We start from the raw sequence: 23,394 nt of genomic DNA, 5'->3' as shown, positions 1-23,394 counted from the left end.
CACTTCATATACAAATAAATACATTTCATCATAATCACATATAAAAAATATTTTCTAAAAAAAAGTTATAGACATTAAAAAAAAGTATGTTCACATTTTTGAACAGAATGAAAATGACTTGATTTGCAGTGGACAAGTTAGGTTGGGCCTAGTTTTGCTTCAGTGACACTGTGTCCTTTTTCCTGCTACAGTTTAAAAATATGAACCCACAGACTGCTAAACTGTGCACACTGTTCACCACTTTCCACATTTTTCTACAGTGTGACATGAATAGACATCTGAGTGGGACTAAGCATGTGATTGAGTGTTAAACCCATTGTGTAAAGAAAATGAACAAGGTATGTTCCCTCTTCAGCTACAGCCGCTTAAGTGCACTTGTGCAGTTAAGGGACATAAGATGACAACTGTGGTTCTATGAGTATGAGTGTGTGTGATTGTTTTTCCTTCAGCAACTAGGCCTACTCCTTTGGGGTCATGCTGTAAAGATGAATGGTCTTCTACTCTACTTGCCTGTGTTCAAACACACACACACACACACACACACACACACCAGAGTTGTCAGATTTCCCTTATTCTAGTATAACCTAATTTATATACTCAGGATAACAGAGAAACATTTCAAACCATCCTTTTTTTTCACTTTCAAAGCTTTATTAATTCATGTTTACTCGATGCATGTCCAAGAAAAAAAAGACATTGGCTAGATAACAAACAGCTGTTGCCTACAGGATTATTACACTATTTCATAAAGTATTTCTATGTATTTCCAGATTTCTACAGAAAAGCCCCCATAAGCTGCTTAGGATGTGGAGTAGACCATAGCTATTATTGCATGCTCAAAGGTGTGTGTGCGTGTGTGTGAGAGAGAGAGAGAGATTTGGATCTTTGTTTCTTTAGTTGCAATCCATCCATCTATAGTTTAACAGAGTACGAAGCACTCTTCTTCTCAAGTAGTGGTACTCTTTTTGTTCGGATCCATATGAAAAGTACAGGTAACCTGGGATGAAGGAGGGATGCATCGTCAGTATCACCCCAAACAGGAACATAATGCTACTGCAGAGGGACTAACCTTTGACTGATACTTACCTCTGCTCTCAAAAGCAGCATCCACCCTGAAGCCAATCCCAGGGAGCTCTTTGTGAATGAATTTTGGGTACCCAGCATCCATTCTCCCCCTCCTTTCATTGTAGCTATATGAATAATATGAGGAGGAGTGTTCATCAGCACAGCATATTGATCAATACTGTATATTGATTCAGCCTATATGTTTATGATGATGGACATTACTCACCTCCAGTATCTATTGTTCACAAAGAGAAGGGTTCTGCCTGTGACTGACACATGGACGGCAGCATCTATCTTGGTGACAGATTGAGAGAAGCCAAAGTCGCTGAGAGGTTTAGGATAACCACGTAGTACAGTGTTTCCACTGATCGCCCAGTAATGATCCCCTGTGAAATGAAAAGGTGGAGTTATGTAATCTTCCTTCTGTAACTGGTCCCTGCCTTTATTTAACACTTTTTAATCAACAAGAAACAATAAATTCACTTTTGGGGAATACAAGTTTGGTTTCATTTGATACTGATACTCATGAGCTAATTTTGTACCTTCAAAGAAAACAACAGTGTTGCGTATCTTATACTCATAAGCAGCATCAACTTTGCTGATCCCAGGCCAGACAGACTGAATCTTCTTCATGACGATGCCGCCCCATCTGCTGCTCCTCCTCCAGAAATGTCTGGTAAAGAAGCAAACATTCCATGATAAGTACGAGCGGATAGAAATCACACTGAGAAAAGACATCTTAATGTGATTATCAACATAACTGCTCTATCTGATGGAGTTGCATGTTTCTGTGAACCTTGAAGTCAAAGTGTATAAACGTCTCACCCGTCTTTAAAGAAATAGAGATTACGGCCAATGGAGGTTACAGCATCAAAAATCAGGTTCCTGCTGCACATGTCTGGGGCAGGTTCTGGTTCTGGTGCTGGTTGAGGCACAGGTTTTATTGTCGGCTGAACTGACGTTTCTCTGACTCCTTTGAGAGGCAAAAGGAAAATAAAGAGTACTGAAAATCTCTCAATAGAAAAGTTTGTCATGAAAAGGGCTCTAATATGTTGCTATTATAAGTCTGTGAGTTAGTTAGGCTTTCACCGTAGATAGCCTGCACTCCCTGTCTGTCATCATCTGGTAGTGTGTACCCCTCCGTGTTCACATATTGGTAGGTGGGAAACATCAGAGCTGTTTGGACCTGAGAGTGTGCTAATCCCAGTGCATGGCCAAATTCATGGGCTGCCACCAAGAACAGGTTGGCTCCTGCATACACACACACACACACACATACACACGCACAGAAAGTAAGGATGTGAACCGTGGGTATATAATCAGCTGTAGCATCATGTCACCTCAAAAACATTTCTTTGATGTCCAAACCTGTTGAGGTTAGAGTCCAGTTTTCATCTTCATCAAAATGGGTGTCACCTCCTCTGCCTTCTGCAGGGGAGAATGCATGAGCCAGGACCCCATTCTCTCCATCAAATGGAGCGAAGTCTCCATGTTCTGGTTTTGAGAAGGAGAAAGTTACAGTAACACTAGGTCACACATTTTCTCAAAGGCAGTGAAGACATTGCATTACCTTGAGCCTTGAACATGATCATGATGTCAGCAGTGCCGCTGTGGATTTGCCTGAAATCCAGAGGAATGACGTCACTGTAGAGTTTCAGAGCCTTAGCTAGGGTGGCATCCACATCACTTTGGCTCAAGTCTGGTGTGTAGTCAGTTATCCTAAGGCAGTGTGAGAGTGAAAATAGTTAACAAATCTCTTAACAAGTGCATTATGTTTGGATGAACTGCTCTCTGTTCTGACATAGAGAATGTGTAGTTTAGTACCTGTATGTGACCACTGTCTTGTCCCATTTGGGTCGACCATCAAAATGGCTATATTTAAGCACATCTGTGAAGCCACAGCGGGGGCGAGCCATCACTTGCAGGGTGTTGGAGTCCAACTGCCCCGTCACCTCCAGGCCAAAAAACTCCTGCATTTTCTTGAGAGTGTCCTCAAAGGAATCCAGAGCGCTGCGCCAGGTACCATTGGGAGCACTGACACCCATGTCAGAGAAAAACTGAGACAGATAATCCTGAACAAAGAAAACAGGAACACCTCTCATATACAGATAATACTCCATATATGATCAATCTAACAGATTAGTAATTTAGCTAATAAAACTGTAATACAGAATTCTGAGAAAAGTTGAGTGAAAAAGATTGTTTTGAAATAGTAGTTTAATTTAATGAAAGTACCATTACATTTTATGATCATGATTTTTACTCAAATAACACTTATTCATTTATTGCTGGGACTTACTATCTTAGACTATTAGTTGGTACTATAATGGTACAGCTAGAGTATATTCACTCTGATCTATTTACAGCATAAATGAAATAAATTTAATATGTGCTTACAGTGAAACACAATTATAAAGATGCCATTTAGAGAGGAATGTAGTTCCAGAGGAGGTATGGAAACACAGTCTGGAACGCATTTACTCATCGTCATTATTAAATTAAAGTTTTTAATCGTTTACACTACTCAAATGATGAACTTGTCAAAATGTATCATAGCTCTGGTTCAGACTGTCCAAAATACCATCAAAGTCAAGTTTTGAGGTCTTTGAGTTCTTTACACACATGCTGCAAACAAACAAGAGCTCACTGGAGCATTGCTGCTGTTAAAGCGTATCTTCTGAAAGATAAAATCATGGCATCGCAAGCAAGCGCCATATCATAGTGTTTACCTCATGTAGATTGATTCTTTTTCCAAGGAAGTCAGACAAGCCTCCCTCCTTCCAACGTTGGGTGGAGGAGGTGTAAATGTTACCATGTTGAAAAGCATGAAATGGCCACCTTTTGTGGAAGGCCTATTCCTTTTCAGGATAATGTATAAGTGTTATTAATACGTCAGCAGATATCAGTGAAATTAAACAAATCCCTCATACGAGCTGTAACATAAGCTGTCCCCAAGGTAAACTGTGATATTAGTTACTGATTGTTGTGACTGTGAGTTAAACACCTTATGATGAAATAATTTTCTGGTACTTCTTTTGTTTCATGGTACATGCATGTACATTTGCTATATGTACATGCATGTATGAGCACTTGAGACTGATTGTTGTATATAACCTTTTCTCCTGGATGTGTTTGTTTTGTTTTTTTCTGTTCATGTTAAACTCTTTAGCAAGATGGTGTATCATGAGCCAACCTAGGGAGCCTTAGAGGGATTTGTAGGAAGGGACATGGAGGGAGGGACTAAAGTGCTATTAACTTAAAATTACAAATAAAGTATTTCAAAAGAAATGTATTTAGAAATCAGTAGAAGTATTGCTTCTTTTTCATCTTATATACGACGGACGACATTTGCTAGCTCACCACAAACAAATCCACATTAATCCTTTAAAATTTCTCTGCATCACAAAACTGAGCAAAGTGTTGGATATAATGTGTGACACAGACAGGAATATCTCCAGACTTTCTCATGTTTAGAGACCATGAAAAAGCCTTAATAATCACAATAATAACAGCAAGAAGCAGTTTTTAATTAAACTAATCAGGTTTAGGTATTTTCCCTTACTGTAAAGATAATGGTACCAACTTTAACCCTATCTTCAAACCCTGAATCGTTCATACATATCTTTTAATGCTGTAAAGCTGACTCTAAATGTCAAGGAAGTTTAAGTGAGAAATTAATACACTGTGTAAAACTTTATTGTTTGAAGGTTGAAAGAACATGTACAGTACAGAACCACAGAGAAATATTGAATACTGCTCTCTCTCCCTCTTATATCGCCAGATTAACTAACGGATTTAAACAGATAAATCTTTCGGCTTTGAAAGCACCTTTATGTAATTCATGTTTACCTGTGCTTTAGTGAGCTCTTCTTGGCTGGGTGAAGAGGTGGGCACAGCTCCACAGAGTGCTACAGTCACTACCATCATCACTGAATTAACAGCCAGTGCACCTTCCATGATTCCTTTTTTCCACTGCAGAGGAGAAGGAATAACTCCAGATACTATTTATTCTTCCTCCTACGCTCTGGTCAGATGAAGGGTTTAATGCACTACTGCCTGAAACAGTCACATTTCAGTGTTTTGGATGTGAGGTAAAGATACATGACTGGGCAAAAAAACATTCCTGTGAGTGTCTGAACAGGCCCATGTAAAGCAAAAGCAGATAGATAATAAGTATAGTGAGAGAGAGGGAGTCAGGAGGTAGAAGAGGTAAGACGAGGTCGACAGTTGGAGTAGCATGGGCCTGCATGAACATGATGATCAGAAATGGTACAATATGAACCATCAACAGGAACACAGTGTCTTGTTGAGACAAGAGGTATCATGTCCTTACTGTGTTTTGTTTTAAGAAGTTGTCTGTATCAAAACTTTCTTCTATTCTAATATATCACCTCACTGATCAAGATTCTCACATGCAAATATCTCAGAGAGAAGATTCAAGATTCAATAACTTTATCGTACCCAGAGGGCATGAAACAAACAAACAACAAACATTGAATGCATAAAAAAGATGAAAAAAACATGTCAAACATGTCAGTTCAAATGCAAGAAATTCATCTAAAGGTATTGAGATGATCTTTTGCTTTACCAGAGTGATAGCAGAGGGTAAAAAAGAGAGTTTGTATCTGTTGGTTCTGGCTAGTGGCAGTCTGAAATCGAGCCAGAAGACAAGATATGGAACTCTGGATGCAGGGGATGGGAGCTGTCTGACAGTATGGACTGTGCTTTGTTTAGTAGCTGTCTTTTATAGAGGTCAGGCAGACTTCCTAATTTAGTTCCAGTGATTTTATTGCTTACTTTGACCGTTCTGTTTAATGATTTTTTTTTGTTTAACATTAAGACAGCCAAACCAACAATTATAAGAAAATGTAAGGACACTTTCAATAAAAGATTTATAAAACAATGTCATCAGAGTTCTGTCCACCTGAAACTTGACCAGCTGTCTCAGACAAAAAAAGACACTGCTGGCTTTTTTTGTACAGCATATTTATGTTTTGCTCAAATGATAATTTGTGGTCAATTATGGTGCCTAAGTATTTAAAAGACTCCATTATTTCCACACTCTTGCCATTAATTACAGTGCTGACTGAACTTGTTGCTTGACACCTAAAATCAATAAACACGTCCTTGGTTTAAGTTGCATTCAACTCTAAAAAGGCTTCTTGGCACCATTTTAAAAAGCCATCCATAACAGGACTGTGAGACATTTTGTCATTATTCAACAGGCTCATTATGACTGTGACATCTTCGAATTTCAATATACAACAGTTTTCAAACCTACTGACAGTTGTTTGTGTATAAAATAGATGAGGAGAGAGAACACAGCCCTGTGGTGAGCTAGTTGATGTTATGGTCAGATCTGAAAAGTTCGCTCTCACCGTCTGAGTTCTACAGGTTAAGTAGTCTAAGGTCCAGCCAACTGTTCACTTAGAATTGGGTTACATTATTGATTTTGGTTACTTTTGAAATCTGTTAAATTTCCTGATCTAAATCTTGGGCACAAAACTCTTCTCTATACATGCAGGGCAACTACAGGCAATGGAATATTTATTTTAGGGTATTCCTTCAAAGAGCACTTTGGTGTATGGACGATAATGTGTCACTGGTGTAGTAAGCAAAAAAGACAAGAGAGGGAGCCATGAGAGCAAATCTGAAGTTGTTATTAAGACAGTCAAGTGCAGTGCTGAACATAACTGTTCATAACAGATATGACAAGGTGTCAACCATGTGTTTTTTAGGTCTCATTCAAAACCATGCAAAACCCCCACTTGCAAAAAGGAAACATTACACTGTCCTATTAAGAAATATTTATTTGTTGATTGATAGTGCCAAATAGTTTACATTTATACATGCATACAGTACAACACCTTGAATGATAATATATATCCAATTGTGGAGGACCCTGAGAGTCTGAAAAAGGTTAACAAAATGTATTAATTGATACAGCCAATGTATCTTTTACCTTTAAAACTTTTTGGTCACAGTGTGCCAGATAATGAGATGTGGAAATGAGTAAAGTTGGAACAAACTGGAAAATCTAAACACAAATTGGATAAAAGAAATGTAAAAATAGATTTCAAAAATATTTTTATTTAAAACTATGTAATTTAACTGTGAATTTAGCATTTAGCACAAATTCCAAAACACTCAAGTCTTTTTTTAACCTTTCTTTAACTGTCAAATAAAAATTAATTGATTTATAGTTAAATATATTTAATGATGGAGCCTTTATTGTATAAATGAATTTCCTTATAGCAACTATATAATATAGTTAGATTACAGACATAAAGAACAGCATCAATATTACCAGTGATAATATGTCAAAAACAAGTGGACTTGCTGTCTTGAAGAAACATCTTAAAGAAGAAGGTCCAAACAATAGAAGCCTTTCATATGGAACATTTCAGTATCTCATGGCTGCAGGCTGAAAAAGTCTCATACACAACAATATGCTACAATGCAAATATAACAGAAAGGTAGACAGGTTTACATAGATAACAAACTTCATTAATTAACTCTTTGAATATTGTATGTTTACAGCAATACATTTTGAAAATATAATATTTAGAATAATACAAATATTGTACTACCTTAACACGGTTATTGTTTATTCATTGTCATTCTACATGAGCATCTACATAAACAACTTAACTAGTCAACTGGTCTAGAAGTTAGTGCAACGCAAGAAGTAGCTGTTCCTCAGCACACGGTACAACCTGCCGGTCCTCAGGTAGTACTCAAACATGTAGGGTCCACTGTAGATGTAAGTAAAACCTGGAGAACAGAAGCTTAGTGTTAGTGTTTCTGTGCTAGTTAAAGATAATTCAACATTTTGGACCAAGGGTTAGATGAGAAATTTATACCAATGTCCGCTAAATATGAAGCTGGAGCCAGAAGATCCTTAGCTTAGCTTAGAATAAAGACCGGTCAGCAGGGAAACAGCTAGCCTGGCTCTGTCAAATGGTACCAAAATCCACCTACAGGCATCTCTAGAACTCACTAATTATCATGTGATATCTTGTGGTTTTACAGAGGACTGTGCTGTTTCTTGGCAGGGTGCAGTGATTAACCGGTCTTGTCGTCACCAAGAGGTTGCCAGGCAACCAGTGGGGAGTATGGGAAGTCAGTGCACCTTGCTGAGAAAGGACTGCAAGAATAGCTGCTCATAACCACACTTGTAAAACCACAACTTTTTTTTACACTAGTATTTGTATGGATTAATCAAACATGTTATGACATGTCAATTAATGAGCTTTAGAGGTGTTGGTACAATGGGTGTGTTTTTGTTATTTTGGACAGAGCCAGACCAGCTGTCTCCTCCTGCTTCTAGTCTTTTTGTAAAGTTAATGATCCTCTGTCTGTAGCTTCATATTTAAGGAAGAGATATGGAAGTGGTTTCAATCTTCTCATCTACTCTCTGGAAGAAAGCCAATCAGCGTTTTTCCCAAAATGTTGAACTTTTCTTTTAAAGGCTGAAAAGACAAAACAGAATATTTTATCATATCTTATCAAACTCAGATCAGCCTTGAACATTACTCACCTCTGTACTGGAAAGCTGCCGTCACCTTGTTGGTCATGCCAGAGAAGGTCTGATCAACCCGTTTGGGGAATCCCCGGTCCATGGTCTGTCTGGCCTCATCATAACTACAAACACACAGACAAAAATTAGATATATTCAATGATGGTAAAGGGTGAAAAATAGCTCATACTGAAGTCAGTTCCCAGAAATGAATATCTACTTTGAACACACCTGAAGTAATATTTGCCTACAAAGAATAGAGTCTTGCCAGAATCCCTGTCATAGAGGACTGCATCGATTTTCTCCACAGATCTTGGCAGACCAAAACTGGTCAGTGTTTTAGGATAGCCACGTACAGAATCATAGCCAGCGAAAGCCCACACTTTACGCCCTGCAGGCATTAAAAGATGGAGAAAATACATTAAGTTGACTCAGGTAAATTTTGAAATGGTGTCAGATTGGTGCCTCTGGTAGATTAAGAGGACACATACCTTTAAACAGAAAGATTTTGTCTGACTTTCGGCTTTCATAAGCAGCATCAATGTTGACAGGGGCATTAGGCCAGAAGTTTGTGATGAGACTTTGCTGAGGTGTCCTGCTCTGAGGGTAGCTACGCCAGAAGAAGCTGAGAACACACAAGAACACAAATGAGTTCATAAACCCGCTCTTGTGTGAAGAGAAAACACTCACACACAGAATAGACTTGTCTGCGATACCTGTCTTTGAAGAAGAGCATCTCTCCTCGCAGAGTGGTGACAGCGTCCAATACCATGGTAGAATCACAGGCATCAGGGGTGGTGGGAGGCTGAGGTCCAGGCTGAACTGGATCCTTATCAGGGTTTGGACCTGGAGGTGAGTAATGTTATGTTCAGGAGTTCTTCAGAGATTTAGGCTGAGTGCTATTTGTGTAAACAGGCAGCTATGAATCAGTCAGTTAGTACTAACCATAGAGAGACTGGATGCCGTTGACATCATCCCGGGGGAGAACAAAGGTATCAGGGTTTCTGTATGAGTAGGTGGGGTACATGAGAGCACCAGGATCATCAGAGTGAGACAAGCCCAGGGAGTGGCCAAACTCATGGGCCGCTACCATGAACAGGACGAAACCTACAGTGGAATTACAAGTCAGTTACAGCACTTCATGCCAAGATACACACTGACGATGCAGTAATTGTTTAAAATATCACCACATGCAGAGAATAAATAACAAATTCACCCCTGTTTGAGCGGAAGGTGAAGTTCTCATCATCGTCAAAATGAGCATCTCCTCCGATGCCAGGGCTTGGGGCGAAGGCATGGGCAAGAGTGCCTTGAGGACCATCAAAGGGGTAATAATCACCATGTGCTGTTAAAAGAAGCATATTTATGTCAGGTTTTGCAAACTGTAAAAATCTACAAGTCAGAACTGGATTTATTGCTTAAGTGTCCGATCTGCTGCACTTAGTCTAGTCTTACTCTAAGATGCTTTGTGATATATCACAGCCACAAGCCTGAGCTATGGTGAACACAGCATTTTCAGCATATTCTTAACCCTTAAAACAATGTAAAGGAAAAAACAGCATTCGTCTGCAAGCACTGGCAAGCCACCGGTGGAAAGATTGTTATCTTTTTGTGACGTTGAGAAATACACATAATGTAACAGCTGTGCAATTGGTCCATTGCCTGTGATTAAAGGATAAATGCCACTCAAATATGCACTACAGTACGCCCTATAGCAGAGGTGACAACAAACGCTCTAGGATATTTACTCCTGCTGCACTGGGCTTAAGTCTGGATAATAACTGAGATAAGCTTCAGTCATAAGGCTTTTTTTTTTACAGTGAAACCAAATAAAATGAAGTTACTTTGTAATCACCAAAGTTATATGGTTTCACATTGATGAAAAATATAAAATAAAATAAAAAAGTTCTTTTGTACTTACATTGGCGGCCAAAGGAGATCATGATGTCAGCTGTGCCGCTGTAGATTCTTGTGAATCTCAGAGGAGTGACTTTGGCCCAAACCTGCAGTGCTTTCTCCATGGAGTCATCTACCTCTGCCACAGACATGTCAGGTGTGTAGTTCTCAATCCTGTACGACAGAAAAGTATAGAATATACTTCAATAATTAATCACATGCAATGCCTAAAGTTAGTCTCTCACACATTTTCTCTTTAGATCATTCACCTGTACGTAAGACTGTTTTTCTGCCACTTGAGGTTATTTCCAAAGGTGGAGAAACGGGCAATGTTGTCATCTGGAACGCCGCAGCGGGGCTTCTTCATCATCGCTATGGTGTCAGCATCTAGCGTCCCGGTGATCTGGAGACCAAAGAATCGCTGCATCTCAGTCAGCTTCTTGGTTATGGGGCTGATCCCCCGTCTGATAGTTGGACCGCTCTCCTCAGTTAGGTTGAAGAATTTCTTCAGGTAGCTCTGTAAAAGAAGACAAGAATTAGATCACTGAAAATCTTCAGAAATGAAGGAACAATGAAAGTTTTGAAAATGCAAAACTTGATCTTAAAGGCAAAATAACAATACATGCTACATACCTCTGCAAAACTTTCATCTTGCACAGTAACTTGTGAGACCGGCACACAGTAAACTGCTACTGCAAGGTTTAGGACGATGCACAGACTGAGAGACCTCATGTTTCCTCTTTGAATGCAACTTGCCACTCTGTGCTGGAGCCTGCTATTATATAGGCTTAGGAATGTAGGTGTTGGGGAATGGGCGTGTTGAGCAACAACCTTCTTGAGTCAGTGACTCAATAGGTATTCCATTTATGGATGATAGAAGTAGAAGATTGGCTTTGATTGCGTAGTCAAAAAAGTTCCCCAAAAGAAGACTGTAATTATGATGACAATCATGTGACACACAGCACAGGAAATTTCCCTAGTTTAAGTACTGAGTGGATGACCTTTTCAAATAAGTGATCAATAATCATATCTGACAAATGAAACCTGAGTGCTTAAACTTACACATATTGTATGCTCTCAGTAGTGTGAGTGATTTACCAAATTCTAATCAGTGCTTTGCTTCATATTCATACATATTTTTCTTTTCATTTTGAAAAAAAAATGCTGATTTCTATATCTGTTGCTTAAGGTTACATTCTGAGAGATATTCTGACATTTTACCCAGACTTTTAAGGCAGTCTGTCATGAACTCAAATATGTCACTCACAAACTGTCTTCTCCTACCCTCAGGCTGCTGTTGCTCCATATAAGGCAGCAGTGTGCCCTATGAGCAAACACAGACATGCTGTGTCATGTCATGAACAATAGTCCTGTTACTGGACTGTTAGGTCATCCAGTATATCCATGACAAAATCATTCTGACTGAGTATGGAGTATTTGTAAATGCCACGGATCACTTGTCTGAGATTTATTTATGGCTGCTGTTGTGCATGAAGATGGTTAGATTTTTTTTGACTTGACTAGCTTTCCATCCTTATATATCTGTAATTATCTATGTAAGTATGCAATTATTTATCTATTCACATAACATTGGTACATTATTATTCATGGAAAACTACATTGCTGTTTCCTAACATTGGACACTGGGAGGAACAGTACTGTCTTTGTTGTGCAACTTGCGTCTCAGGTTAACTAACAAACAACAGTAAGAATGACAGTGTTGCAATAAAAAGGCAACATCTGATTAATTAAATATTATTATTTGTAGTTCTATAAAATATACATGTGAGCATTTTTGCCTGTAAAATCTGACCAATTGAGCACAAAGTCTGGAATATTGAAGTCTTTTGAAAAATGTAATAAAAAAGTCATTTGTTTATCACACAATTTGTAAAATCAAATCAATAGAAAACACAAAAGTTGTAATTTAATACATGAAGAACAAAACTTACTGTTGTTTTCAGGACAATAAATAATATATTCTATTTTAGGGGACATTAAGTAAGTCAGTATTACAACACAGTTTTACATGCTGAAGTTAGCACTTTTCACTCCCGCATTATTCATCAGCCACCAGTTTATTATTATACATAGTGTGATTAATGCTCCCAAGCACACACACACACACACACACACACACACACACACACACACACACACACACACACACACACAGAATTCTTTGCCCCTCAGCTGCATTAAATATATCTGGGAGATGTTAAATTTTTGTCCATACATAGGACAAACTTTAATGCTAAATTTGTATTTTACTGTATAGGATTGTGTTGTATTGTAGCTATTTTCTATTTATATTGGTACAGTGTTCCTGTTATGCATCATAAATCACAGAAATATCACACAAGCTCTAGATGAAACAGGGTTCTCCACACATCTTCCAGCAAAATATGGCTGAATCAGGTGCTTCTCAGTTCAAGGAGAGCAGACTTCCACAGAATAAAAGGGACTGGAGCACACTGATTAATTCCCAGGCTTTCATTGTGCAAACAGACTAACCTTTCAACACTACTATGTCCTCATCAGAATCAGAGTGGACAAAGACACGAGGCAAACAACATATGTAATCAACCTAGAGTAGGTGTGTAGTTGTCATTTGATAATTGGTTGAACAGGGTTTCAAGTCTATTGGATAATGAATCCAAGGGTGGGAGTTGCCATAGTCAGAACATAAACCTCCCTTAAAGTCACAAATATAAAAATACAACAAATCCAAGTACAAATATCCATCAAATGTGACAAATTAGAGGAAACATGACAAATTTAGTTCATTAACTTCATTAATGTGAAAGGTCTAACACTATGTCAGAAACAAAAAGAACAAAAACTTTTCTAAAAAAAGGAATAAAGTACATAAAATACAGATACAAACATCCATAAAGTATGACAACTCAGAGGAAACATGACTAATCCAGTTCCTCATTTATGCCTGAGGGCTCCACCGTGTTCAGTGTGGGAATTCAATATTCTTCTCTGCGGGCAGTGAGTTGATGATGTCACTACGTCTAGGAGAGGGTGAAATTCCCCAGAAAATAGTCCATGTTTCGTATATGTATTGTGGTCTAATGTTCAGATATGCAAGTCTTTAAAGCTCTTTTTGTTTGTCCAGCATAAACCAGACCACAAGGACACTTCAGCATATAGACAACATGTGTGCTGCTGCAGTTAATGAAGGATTCAATGAAGTACTTTTTATCAGTATGTGGATGTGTAAAGTACTTGGTGTCCAATGAGTTAGAACATTGTGCACAGTGGCCACAGTGAAAAAAAGCCGGTAGTTTGATTAGGCAGCCAGGAGACAGTGTTTAGTAGTAGGTAGTTTTTTAGTGTCAGAATGAAGCAGTCTGTCCCTCAAATTGCGCGCCATGTTTAAACGTGATCAGGGGAGGCACAGAGCTGATATTATTTAGAGATGGGTCACTTTTGAGGACATTCCAATGTAAGGATAATATTTTTGACCATGCCTGTCAGAGGAGAGTACTCAGTAGAGAAAGTCATCCGTGGGGAATTAGCGGTAGCTCTAGTTTTCTTAATTAACAGGGATTCCCTCTCTGTCTGTAGGGCCTTCTGATAAGCTGAAGAGATGTATGATGTAGGGTAACCCCTATGTTGGAAACGCTCTTTCATTTCTACAGCTGTACACTGGAAATCTGTAACAGTACTGCAGTTTCTGCACAATCTAAAAAACCTGACCAATAGGAATATTGACATTGAGTTGTTTTGGATGGTTACTCTCAGCCTTTAGAAGTGTGTTTCTGCTGAGGGGTTTACGATAGACTGTAGTCTCAATAGTACTGTTGTTTGCCTTGTAAAGTGTTAGGTCTAGAAAGTGGACAAAAGTTTCATGCTGTTCCATAGTGAAAGAAAGATAGTTAGTAGTAGAATTTATATATTTCAGAAAATCAGACAGTTCTCCTCTATCACCTCTCCATATCACCACAATATCATCGATGTATCTTTTCCACAAAGCAATTTTGTACAAAATGTGTTTTGGAGTGGGATATGAATGTATCTCTCTTCCCATAGACCCATAACAAGACAGGCATAGGATAGGGCAAAAGCACTGCCCATAGCTGTGCCATGGGATTGCACTTAACAGGAATCTAAATATTTGGTTGAAAATTCATGGTGAGGATAATTTCCGACAGTGTCAGTAAGAATTCATTAGAAAAGCAGAATCCCATCTGGACGTTTGTTGAGGTAATGGGTATGTATGTCAACAGTGTCCCCAAGAAAAGAACAATTTCTGCCACAATTGGGTGGAGGGGAGGATTGTTAGTGGATTTATGTACTTTGGGCAATCCATAAAAGACATAGCATGAAGCTTACTCTTTTACAATGACTCTGTGCTATGGCATTGTCAAGATATCAAAATGCAATGGAGACATTAGAGACAGTGGTGAATTACAAAAGAGCCGCACAGATCAGAAAGCAGTTGCACCACAGGATAAGTTACAACATAAGTCTAAGTCACAAAGAAGTAGTTACACACATGCCCCTAGGGCAGGTATAAATCATAAAGTGTCACAGAACTTACTAATGGTAAAACAGGAGTTTTTCTGCCACACAGCATCATTTTTTGCATTAAATGCATGACATTTTACAACACAGTAATCCAGTAGAGACCCAATTTGTTGATTTGATATTTTAATATTGATTCAGCTTACTACAATGTACTATGATGCCAAATGGCTCATGCCAGCTTACACATAGCTGGTGCAACCTAGTGCAGTTCCAATTGAAATGACCAGCTGATGTCTCCCCAGCTAGCGTCTGCAGCAGCAGCCTGCTGCTCCGACAATGTCAGTGCAATTGACCACATATTGGCAATCTACATGGTTACTTTCTCACCTGAAAAAAATATTAAAATTGAATAAAGTGACATATTAGCAATCCTACAGTATAAATTTCAATAACATTCAGCCTGTCTTTGCTATTACCACAGCAGCACTACTTCTTCCTCTCATGTTGGACTGAGGCCAGACTGGACACTACAGTGACTCACTATCGCCCCTGTGGTACAAAGGGGTATTAAAAGACAGTACAGGCCAGACAGGGCTGGAGCTAGCTGGTTAGCATGCTAACTTCAGTAGATACCTCTGCAACACAATACGTATAGGTCTTTGACATAACCTCAAAACTGTTACTTCTTCACATTCTGTTGATAACTTTAGTTAATTTTGGGATGTTTTAAACTACATTCTGGCCAATTGTTACACATTGAACCTTTAAAAAAGCATCAACTTCTCTCATGAAATACAGTCAATAATTTTTTTCATTCTGGTCTCAATCTCTAAATTCAGGCCCTCTAATAAGTGTGCTGGTGGTCATCTCTCTACTAAAGGAAGGACTCTCTGTCTGTATGTATGTCCTTAATGTATATCTTAAATCGTTCATCCAATTGACTTCACACTAGGTGGGTGTATGGCTGGGGACCCAAGGAAGTGCATTGTCAAATTTGATGCAATTTGGACATGCTATACATTTCATATAAATAACCTTTGAATAAACCAGTGATCAGTGAGGCGCTTTGCTCTGTGCAGGGGCAGGGCAGAGCTTCAGGGGACTGCTGACTGACTCCAGCTTGTCAGCGAGAGACCAGAGATGAGGCGTGACATGAGTCAGAGAAAAGTACTCCAAAAAGAGAAAAGTAGACAGCAAAAACAGAGCAGCACGTTTAGCACATCAGCAGCAACTGCAAGTGACTACACAGGAGGTGTTCAGGTACATTGTTGAGCATAGGTCACCCGCATTTTGGAAGTGCTCAGAGCCCAATAATTCAGTAGTGTTGCCAGATTAGATTGACAGTTTTCTGCACAATCCTGGTTAAAACCCACCTGATTCGTTTGAAAAAATGCACATTACTAACTTTTCTGGAAACCTACATAAAGCCATAGGGCATATTACTTATTTTACTTGAAATGAGAAAATAACATTTATTTACTATTACATTACTTATTATTTATAACATCTGTGTATAACAGAATGTTAGTTTCCTTCGTTGTTGTTGGTGTATATACTCCTCACCTCAACTGTATTCATTTTTCTAGGCATTTAAGTAGCAGCTGGAGGCCAAGCAATTGGCACATTTTTAACAGGCACTGCACTAGTTTTGGAAATAATTGCTCCATTATTAAGATTTGAAGACTTAGGGCATTTTCACACCTTTATTAGTTTGCTCTGGTCCAAATCAGTTGGTGAGTTGGTGAACTTGGTGCATTTTCCCCTTGGTTTGGTTTCTTTGTGAGCAAAAATGCAGCACTACAAGTCATATGAGAACATATACTATATGTTAATATATAACATATATTCACTTCACTCATTGGTCAGATGTGACTGGGGTGGGGGCAAAAACATAAACACAGGTAGAAGGTCCTGAAGGAGGTCGCCAGGCCAAATACAACATACTACGTTGCACTAGTCCATGTCTGATTCATTCTCTGGCTAGCTGTTAGCAATTGTTAAATTCACTCATCCACATGCCACTATGCAAAGCTCACCTGGCTACAGGAGCCTTTTAGCTCACACTTGCAGAGTAGTCGGGTTGGATCATATTCCCACCAGAAACAAATCACTCCAGAGTTTGTTTGGGACCAGACCGAGACCACTTCCTCTAAAGGGTCTCAGTGCAGTTGTGAGAGCGCCCATTTGCGCCCAAATGAATCGCATCGACCGCTGAAGAAGTCTGGGCTCTGTTGTAAAAGGCGGCGTTGTGATGTCATCATCAACCCGAATGAGCGGGAGGATTTGAGCTGCCAGCGAGAGGGTTGAAGGAAGTAGAGTCTGCATAGAATTGGAAAGTTTGTCTTTATCATCGTTTCGTTTCCTTGAGAGCTTGTCGAAGGTGAGCAAACATCCGGTTGAAGATGTTAATCTCTTGGAAAAGAGCCGCGTCCTATCATCCTCAGAGTCATACTATCTCGCTTTATCCATCTGTACAAACTGATCTACATAATATCAAGAGTTAGAGTCTGATGTTACTTTAAATTATTCTATATTTTAATCCCTCTGAAATTTAAAATTAAGCCACCAGTTACAGTAATTGGTTCAGTTGTTTCAAAATGAACACGCCGTAAAAATGAACTGAACTAGGTATTAACATTGTGAGTCAACTGAACTCAGGAATACTAGATTTGTTTCCAGTGAGGTATTATTGAATTTATATAGTGACTTACTGAGGTAAACATTACTATTGCTGCTCTAGAAACAATATGTAGTAATTTTGAAATATATATTTGCAATCTATATTGCAATCTTCAGAACAGGGGGAAGTGTAGCTGTAGGCAGCCATGGAGGAGTGATCTGACATGCGTATCGCACAGACGGATGTGATCAGCATCGCACTGATGAAATGAAGAAACGAACTGAATTTTATGTAACAGATAATGATTTACACACTGTTACATACAACACAGTCACTGTGTGTCTTTTTTCTAATGACAGTTGACTTCACGAACAAAAATAATACATTTTAGCATTGAGTTTTGACTTTCACATGTTTTACTGTTCATTGACATGGAATGTAATGGAATAGAGGCCACGCTCAATGTGACCACGCCCACCCCAACTCCCTTGTCCCAAATTTCACCCATTCATTCACTCAGTCATTTATTTATTTATTTCAACTACTGTATTCATTATAAAAAGCAATATGTTTACTTTCTGATTCATCTAGCTTAATTGGCACATGGTTGGTGCTATGGAATTTTCCATCTTTAGGGAAATTGGGTTACACTGGGTCAAGCCTGGGTCTTGAGGTCATACTGTAATTCTTAAGCAGAAAGGAGACATTCTCTCCTCTCCTTGAGACTCGGGAACCCTCTGTGATGTTTGGGGAAAGCAGAGGCCTCTCTGATAAAGAGTAAATCAGCATTACCATGGTTACCAAGGTTAGCCTTAACATTGAGTTCAGTGATTTGAAGTTTATCTCTATCACACGCTCCCTCATATGGCCACACACCATACATCCACTCATTCATAAGGGAAGAAAATGGAAACAGACAAAAGTCCATCCTTTCAGTCTACCAACAATTCCAGCCGGCGTGTGTTTCTGTGGGTCTGAGTGCGTTTGCTTCGGCATGTTGCTTATCAATGACAGATTGACTTTTCAGTTCCAAATTGCTACTTTTGTTTTCTACTGAAACACAGGTAGCCTTAACTTTTGGTGAGTTGATTCATTCGTTTGTAGATTCTGTTCTACTCACTGCTTTGGGCGTTTTGTCGCCCATTTTCACACACACACACACACACACACACACACACACACACACACACACACACACACACATTAAGACATTACACACAAACAGATTTCAACAACATCAGCATCAAAGTTCTTTTCACACTTTTCTCCGTGGTACAGTAGCAGTGGTCTGAAGCCAAATGGACGAAGACTCAGCAAGCCCTTCGCCTTGCGTACACACTTTTAAAACTATCAGCGCCTGGACTGTGGGATCAGGAATCCCGAGCCTCAACATTTCTCAAAGGACACAAAGTAGATTTTCCCCGTTCTTGATTTAAACGAAGCAGGGGCCTCTTTGGACTACCTCGAAAACGTCCAAGCCCTGCTGCACATTATATTTAGTGCTGATTAGCAAATGTTAGCATGCTATCATGCTAAACTAGGTATTACAGTATACAGTATAGTAGTTAAGCATCATAATGTAGTTATTAGTGGTTGTATCTCTATGTTTCTTGTGTAGTACTACATATTTTCACATCTCTATGATGAAAAGTTACTCTACACTACTGACTGCTAGTAACTTTGTTTGTAATACAATATAAGCTAAAAGACAAATGTCATGTTGAGAAAATGCACAAGCAATATCATGACATTATCAGTACTTTATCTTTTGGTTTAGCAAAATAACAACAAAACATACTTAAAAATGTACGTAAACAACTTTTATTTGTTAATTCAAGGAGCCAATTTATTTTCACAGTTTTTACATGCATACATTCATATGTGTTGTCACAGTGGTGTTCAAATCTATGCAGACGTGCAATTATGAAAATGATAAAAAATAATTTATGAGTTTTAAGTTACACAAAATGAATGCATCAACAACATAGCAACAGCAACATTTTGAAAAAGAATTACAAATAAAATACAATAAATTAGAATTAAATTAACTTTGAATAAGTAAAAAAATAAGCAATGGCTGGTGCTGCAAAAATGCAATTTCATTAAAGTATTTTAAAAAAAGTGTAAGGTGCTGTTTATAAGAAGGGGCATATATCCAGTATATACCCTTAATTCTGTAACAATATAATTAGATATTATAGAATATGTTATTACAAGTTATGTAAACTTTTTAACAACTTCTGTTGTCATCTGGTCTAGAAGTTAGTGCAACGCAAGAAGTAGCTGTTTTCCAGCACACGGAACAACCTGCCACTCGCCATGCTGTACTCAAACATTTGGGGTCCACTGTAGAGATAAGTGAAACCTGGAGAACAGAGAATCAGTGTTAGTGTCTGTGTTTGATAAAGACTGGAAGGATTCACAGTAACTGTAAACATTCTCTCATTTCAATAGTCCTGATTTGGAAAACTCAGATCAGCCTTGAATGCTACTCACCTCTGTACTGGAGAGCTGCCGTCACCTTGCTGGTCATGCCAGAGAAGGTCTCATCAACACGTTTGGGGAATCCCTCGTCCATAGTCTGTTTGGTCTCATCATAACTACAGACACACAGACAAGAATTAGACCGATTCACTATTTGTACACCATCTTGTAAACCATTGTCACGTCTAAATTAGTCACCTGAATTGATTTCAGATCACGTCATTTGAACACACCTGTAGTAATATCTGCCCACAAAGAACAGAGTCTTGCGAGAGTCCACGTCATACATAACAGCATCGATTTTCTTCACACTTTTGGGCAGACCAAAACTGGAAATTGTTTTAGGATAGCCAGGTACAAGGTCATAGCCACTGAAAGCCCACACTTTACGATCTGTAAGGAGATTCAAAGAAAATACTTTTTAGTAAACATGTAAGGGTTAATAATGTGCACTTGAAAATAGTGTCAGATTAGGAATTTTAGGTAGATTAAGAGAACACATACCTTTAAAGAGTAGGACATTGTCTGATTGTTTGCTCTCATAAGCAGCGTCGATGCTGACAGGGGCATTAGGCCAGAAGTTTGTGATGAGACTTTGCTGAGGTGTATCGCTCTGAGGGTAGCTACGCCAGAAGAAGCTGAGAACACACAAGAACACAAATGAGTTCATAAACCTGCTCTTGTGTGAAGAGAAAACACTCAGAATGGACTTCAGTACTCAGATATTTGAGCATTCTATGTCTGCGATACCTGTCTTTGAAGAAGTACATCTCTCCTCGCAGGGTGGCCACAGCGTCCAATACCATGGTAGAATCACAGGCATCAGGGGTGGTGGGAGGCTGAGGTTCAGGCTGGACTGGATCCTTATCAGGGTTTGGACCTGGAGGTTGAATAAAGTCAGAGTAATGTTATGTTCAGGAGTTCCTCAGAGATTTAGGCTGAGTGCTATTTGTGTAAACAGGCAGCTATGAATCGGTCAGTTAGTACTAACCATAGAGAGACTGGATGCCGTTGACATCATCCCGGGGGAGAACAAAGGTGTCAGGGTTTCCGTATGAGTAGTTGGGATACATGAGAGCACCAGGATCTGTAGAGTGAGACAAGCCCAGGGAGTGGCCAAACTCATGGGCAGCTACCATGAACAGGACGTATCCTACAGCAGAAAAGACAGAATTACAAGTCATATACAGATCCTCTCAATGAGGAGCATACAATATATCATGTATATGAAAATATACACTGAGTAGTAAAGAAGTAAAATCAGACACTATGCTGGGCATAAATAACTCACCAGAGTTTGAGCGGAAGGTGAAGGTCTCATCATCGTCAAAATGAGCATCTCCTCCAATGCCAGGGGCTGGGGCGAAGGCATGGGCAAGAGTGCCATCAGGGCCATCAAAGGGGTAAAAATCACCATGTGCTGTTAAAAGAAGCATATTTATGTCAGGTTTGGCAAACTGGATAGAATTACAAGCCATTACATGAATTACTGTTAAAAAAAAGTGCAAATCAGAACTTCAAGACACAGAAACAGCATGTAGTTAAAGCCAAGAATCTTAAGAACATCACAACTAATAAACTGAGCATAGAGAAAGTGTATAAGTGGGACATACTCAGTAAATGTTGTTTAGTACTCACATCGGCGGCCAAAGGAGATCATGATGTCAGCTATGCCGCTGTAGATTCTTGTGAATCTCAGAGGAGTGACTTTGGCCCAAACCTGCAGTGCTTTCTCTATGGAGTCATCTACCTCTGCCACAGACATGTCAGGTGTGTAGTTCTCAATCCTGTAAGACAGAAAAATATAGAATATACTTCAATAATTTATCACATGCAATGCCTAAAGTTAGTCTCTCACACATTCTCTCTTTAGATCATTCACCTGTACGTAAGACTGTTTTTCTGCCACTTATTTCCAAAGGTGGAGAAACGAGCAGAGTCCACATCCGGAACGCCACAGCGGGGCTTTTTCATCATCGCCATGGTGTCAGCATCCAGCGTCCCGGTCATCTGGAGACCAAAGAATCGCCGCATCTCAGTCAGCTTCTTGACCGCTGGGCTGATCCCCCGTCTGATAGTTGGACCGGTCTCCTCAGTTAGGTTGAAGAATTTCTTCAGGTAGCTCTGTGAGAGAAAATCAAAGTTACATACTTAAATATGCATCATCTGCAGAATATACTAATATACTCCATGCAGGAAGAAAAGATCTGTTAATATTTTAACAGCAGGGATCAAGCAGGTACTGTGGTGAAATTCTTCATGTGTCTATAACAACGTAACATCAGAATTCAGAGAACAAAGTTTTCAAATGCACAACTTTAGTACAACATAGTGAGAATACATGCATAAAAAGGCAAAGCAAGAACACCTACCTCTGCAAATTGCTCATCTTGAACAGTAACCTGTGATATTGGCACGCAGTGAACTGCGACTACCAGGCTTAGTAGAATGCTGAGATTGATTGTCTTCATGTTTCCTCGTTGTAGGCAACTTGTGTTTCTGTGCTGGAGGCAGCTGTTATATAGGCTGTAGACTGGTTGTGTTGAGCAACCACCTTCTTGAGTTAGTGACTCAGGAAATATTGATAGAGGAACCAAAAATTTTCCCAGAGTAAGACTAATTATGATGACATAACACGTTTATTGTAGTGGTACATGTAACAGAACATGCTTTGGAAGGTTCCCACAGAATAAGAGATTAGAACAATCTCATGATTCTGCCACAAAAGTACTAGTTTTAGTTTTAAAATAAATGTGTTTTATTTGTCAGTTTTAAGTTTCCCAACAGTTGTATGAAAAAGATTGACTCTGTTCCTGCTTAGGGTATCTTAAAATACTTTTCACACATACACACAAAAATCATATATACCAACATAAGATAAACATGTTGAAATTTTAAAGCTGTATTTGGATCTGGAAACAGTGAAGAAACTCCAAGGTCATAGTTTTTTTTCAAATAACTGTAGTATTTCATATTAATTTGTGTAAGAAATGCAACATTAAGAAACCCTCAACATGCCCAGTCTCTATCTGCTTAGGAAGATTATGTGATATGATAGAAAACTCCAGAACAGCAACTAAATGGACCTTGACGTGAAATTGAGTTGTCAAAATTAAAAAATGTCCCAGAATGAATGTGCAAATGGATCCAGATCTGCATGGTGCATTGTGTCATGGCCTAATTTTCCGCCAAATGTTATTAAAGGGGACATGTTATTCACATTTACAGGTCTACATATGTATGTATATATATATATATATATATATATATATGTAGATAGATAGATAGATAGATAGATAGATAGATATCTGCATAATTTACAGTTCAAAAA

General features: G+C 38.9%; 3 protein-coding genes across 3 annotated transcripts; all 3 read right to left on the bottom strand.

The window, feature by feature from the left end:
- Positions 1-630: 630 nt before the first annotated feature.
- Positions 631-5,056, bottom strand: mmp30 (matrix metallopeptidase 30). The gene is made up of 10 exons (XM_067607370.1): positions 4,915-5,056; positions 2,890-3,137; positions 2,636-2,784; positions 2,434-2,559; positions 2,155-2,316; positions 1,891-2,038; positions 1,608-1,738; positions 1,292-1,451; positions 1,087-1,190; positions 631-997 (listed from the first exon to the last, which is right to left on the bottom strand). The coding sequence occupies exons 1-10, from the start codon at positions 5,020-5,022 to the stop codon at positions 894-896; spliced, it is 1,440 nt and encodes a 479-aa protein (XP_067463471.1). The 5' UTR covers positions 5,023-5,056; the 3' UTR covers positions 631-893.
- A 1,804-nt stretch (positions 5,057-6,860) lies between these two features.
- Positions 6,861-11,243, bottom strand: LOC137195195 (collagenase 3-like). Its single transcript, XM_067607366.1, has 10 exons — positions 11,114-11,243; positions 10,750-10,997; positions 10,506-10,654; positions 9,801-9,929; positions 9,530-9,691; positions 9,301-9,430; positions 9,076-9,209; positions 8,816-8,975; positions 8,606-8,709; positions 6,861-7,839 (listed from the first exon to the last, which is right to left on the bottom strand). Exons 1-10 carry the CDS (start codon positions 11,210-11,212, stop codon positions 7,730-7,732), a joined length of 1,425 nt encoding a protein of 474 aa, XP_067463467.1. The 5' UTR covers positions 11,213-11,243; the 3' UTR covers positions 6,861-7,729.
- An 8,472-nt stretch (positions 11,244-19,715) lies between these two features.
- LOC137195199 (collagenase 3-like) lies at positions 19,716-22,753 on the bottom strand. Its single transcript, XM_067607369.1, has 10 exons — positions 22,436-22,753; positions 21,946-22,187; positions 21,702-21,850; positions 21,355-21,483; positions 21,055-21,216; positions 20,814-20,943; positions 20,568-20,701; positions 20,297-20,456; positions 20,076-20,179; positions 19,716-19,944 (listed from the first exon to the last, which is right to left on the bottom strand). The coding sequence occupies exons 1-10, from the start codon at positions 22,532-22,534 to the stop codon at positions 19,835-19,837; spliced, it is 1,419 nt and encodes a 472-aa protein (XP_067463470.1). The 5' UTR covers positions 22,535-22,753; the 3' UTR covers positions 19,716-19,834.
- Positions 22,754-23,394: the final 641 nt, after the last annotated feature.

This window comes from Thunnus thynnus, chromosome 13 (genome assembly GCF_963924715.1).
Source record: "Thunnus thynnus chromosome 13, fThuThy2.1, whole genome shotgun sequence".
In the NCBI taxonomy this organism is placed as follows: Eukaryota; Metazoa; Chordata; class Actinopteri; order Scombriformes; family Scombridae; genus Thunnus; species Thunnus thynnus.
The sequence above is the reverse complement of the archived record's forward strand: the minus strand, read 5'-3'. Positions and strand labels throughout refer to the sequence as shown.

Excerpts from the sequence above, each read along its gene's own strand:
- mmp30 (XM_067607370.1), bottom strand. The coding sequence starts at position 5,022 with ATGGAAGGTGCACTGGCTGTTAATTCAGTGATGATGGTAGTGACTGTA. Across the intron at positions 2,317-2,433 it reads CTGGACTCTAACCTCAACAG|GAGCCAACCTGTTCTTGGTG; the intron begins GTTTGGACATCA and ends GTGTGTATGCAG. Across the intron at positions 1,739-1,890 it reads CTCTATTTCTTTAAAGACGG|ACATTTCTGGAGGAGGAGCA; the intron begins GTGAGACGTTTA and ends CTTCTTTACCAG.
- LOC137195195 (XM_067607366.1), bottom strand. The coding sequence starts at position 11,212 with ATGAGGTCTCTCAGTCTGTGCATCGTCCTAAACCTTGCAGTAGCAGTT. Across the intron at positions 10,655-10,749 it reads AAAAACAGTCTTACGTACAG|GATTGAGAACTACACACCTG; the intron begins GTGAATGATCTA and ends TCTGTCGTACAG. Across the intron at positions 8,710-8,815 it reads GTAGGCAAATATTACTTCAG|TTATGATGAGGCCAGACAGA; the intron begins GTGTGTTCAAAG and ends GTGTGTTTGTAG.
- LOC137195199 (XM_067607369.1), bottom strand. The coding sequence starts at position 22,534 with ATGAAGACAATCAATCTCAGCATTCTACTAAGCCTGGTAGTCGCAGTT. Across the intron at positions 21,851-21,945 it reads AAAAACAGTCTTACGTACAG|GATTGAGAACTACACACCTG; the intron begins GTGAATGATCTA and ends TCTGTCTTACAG. Across the intron at positions 21,484-21,701 it reads GATCTCCTTTGGCCGCCGAT|CACATGGTGATTTTTACCCC; the intron begins GTGAGTACTAAA and ends TTCTTTTAACAG.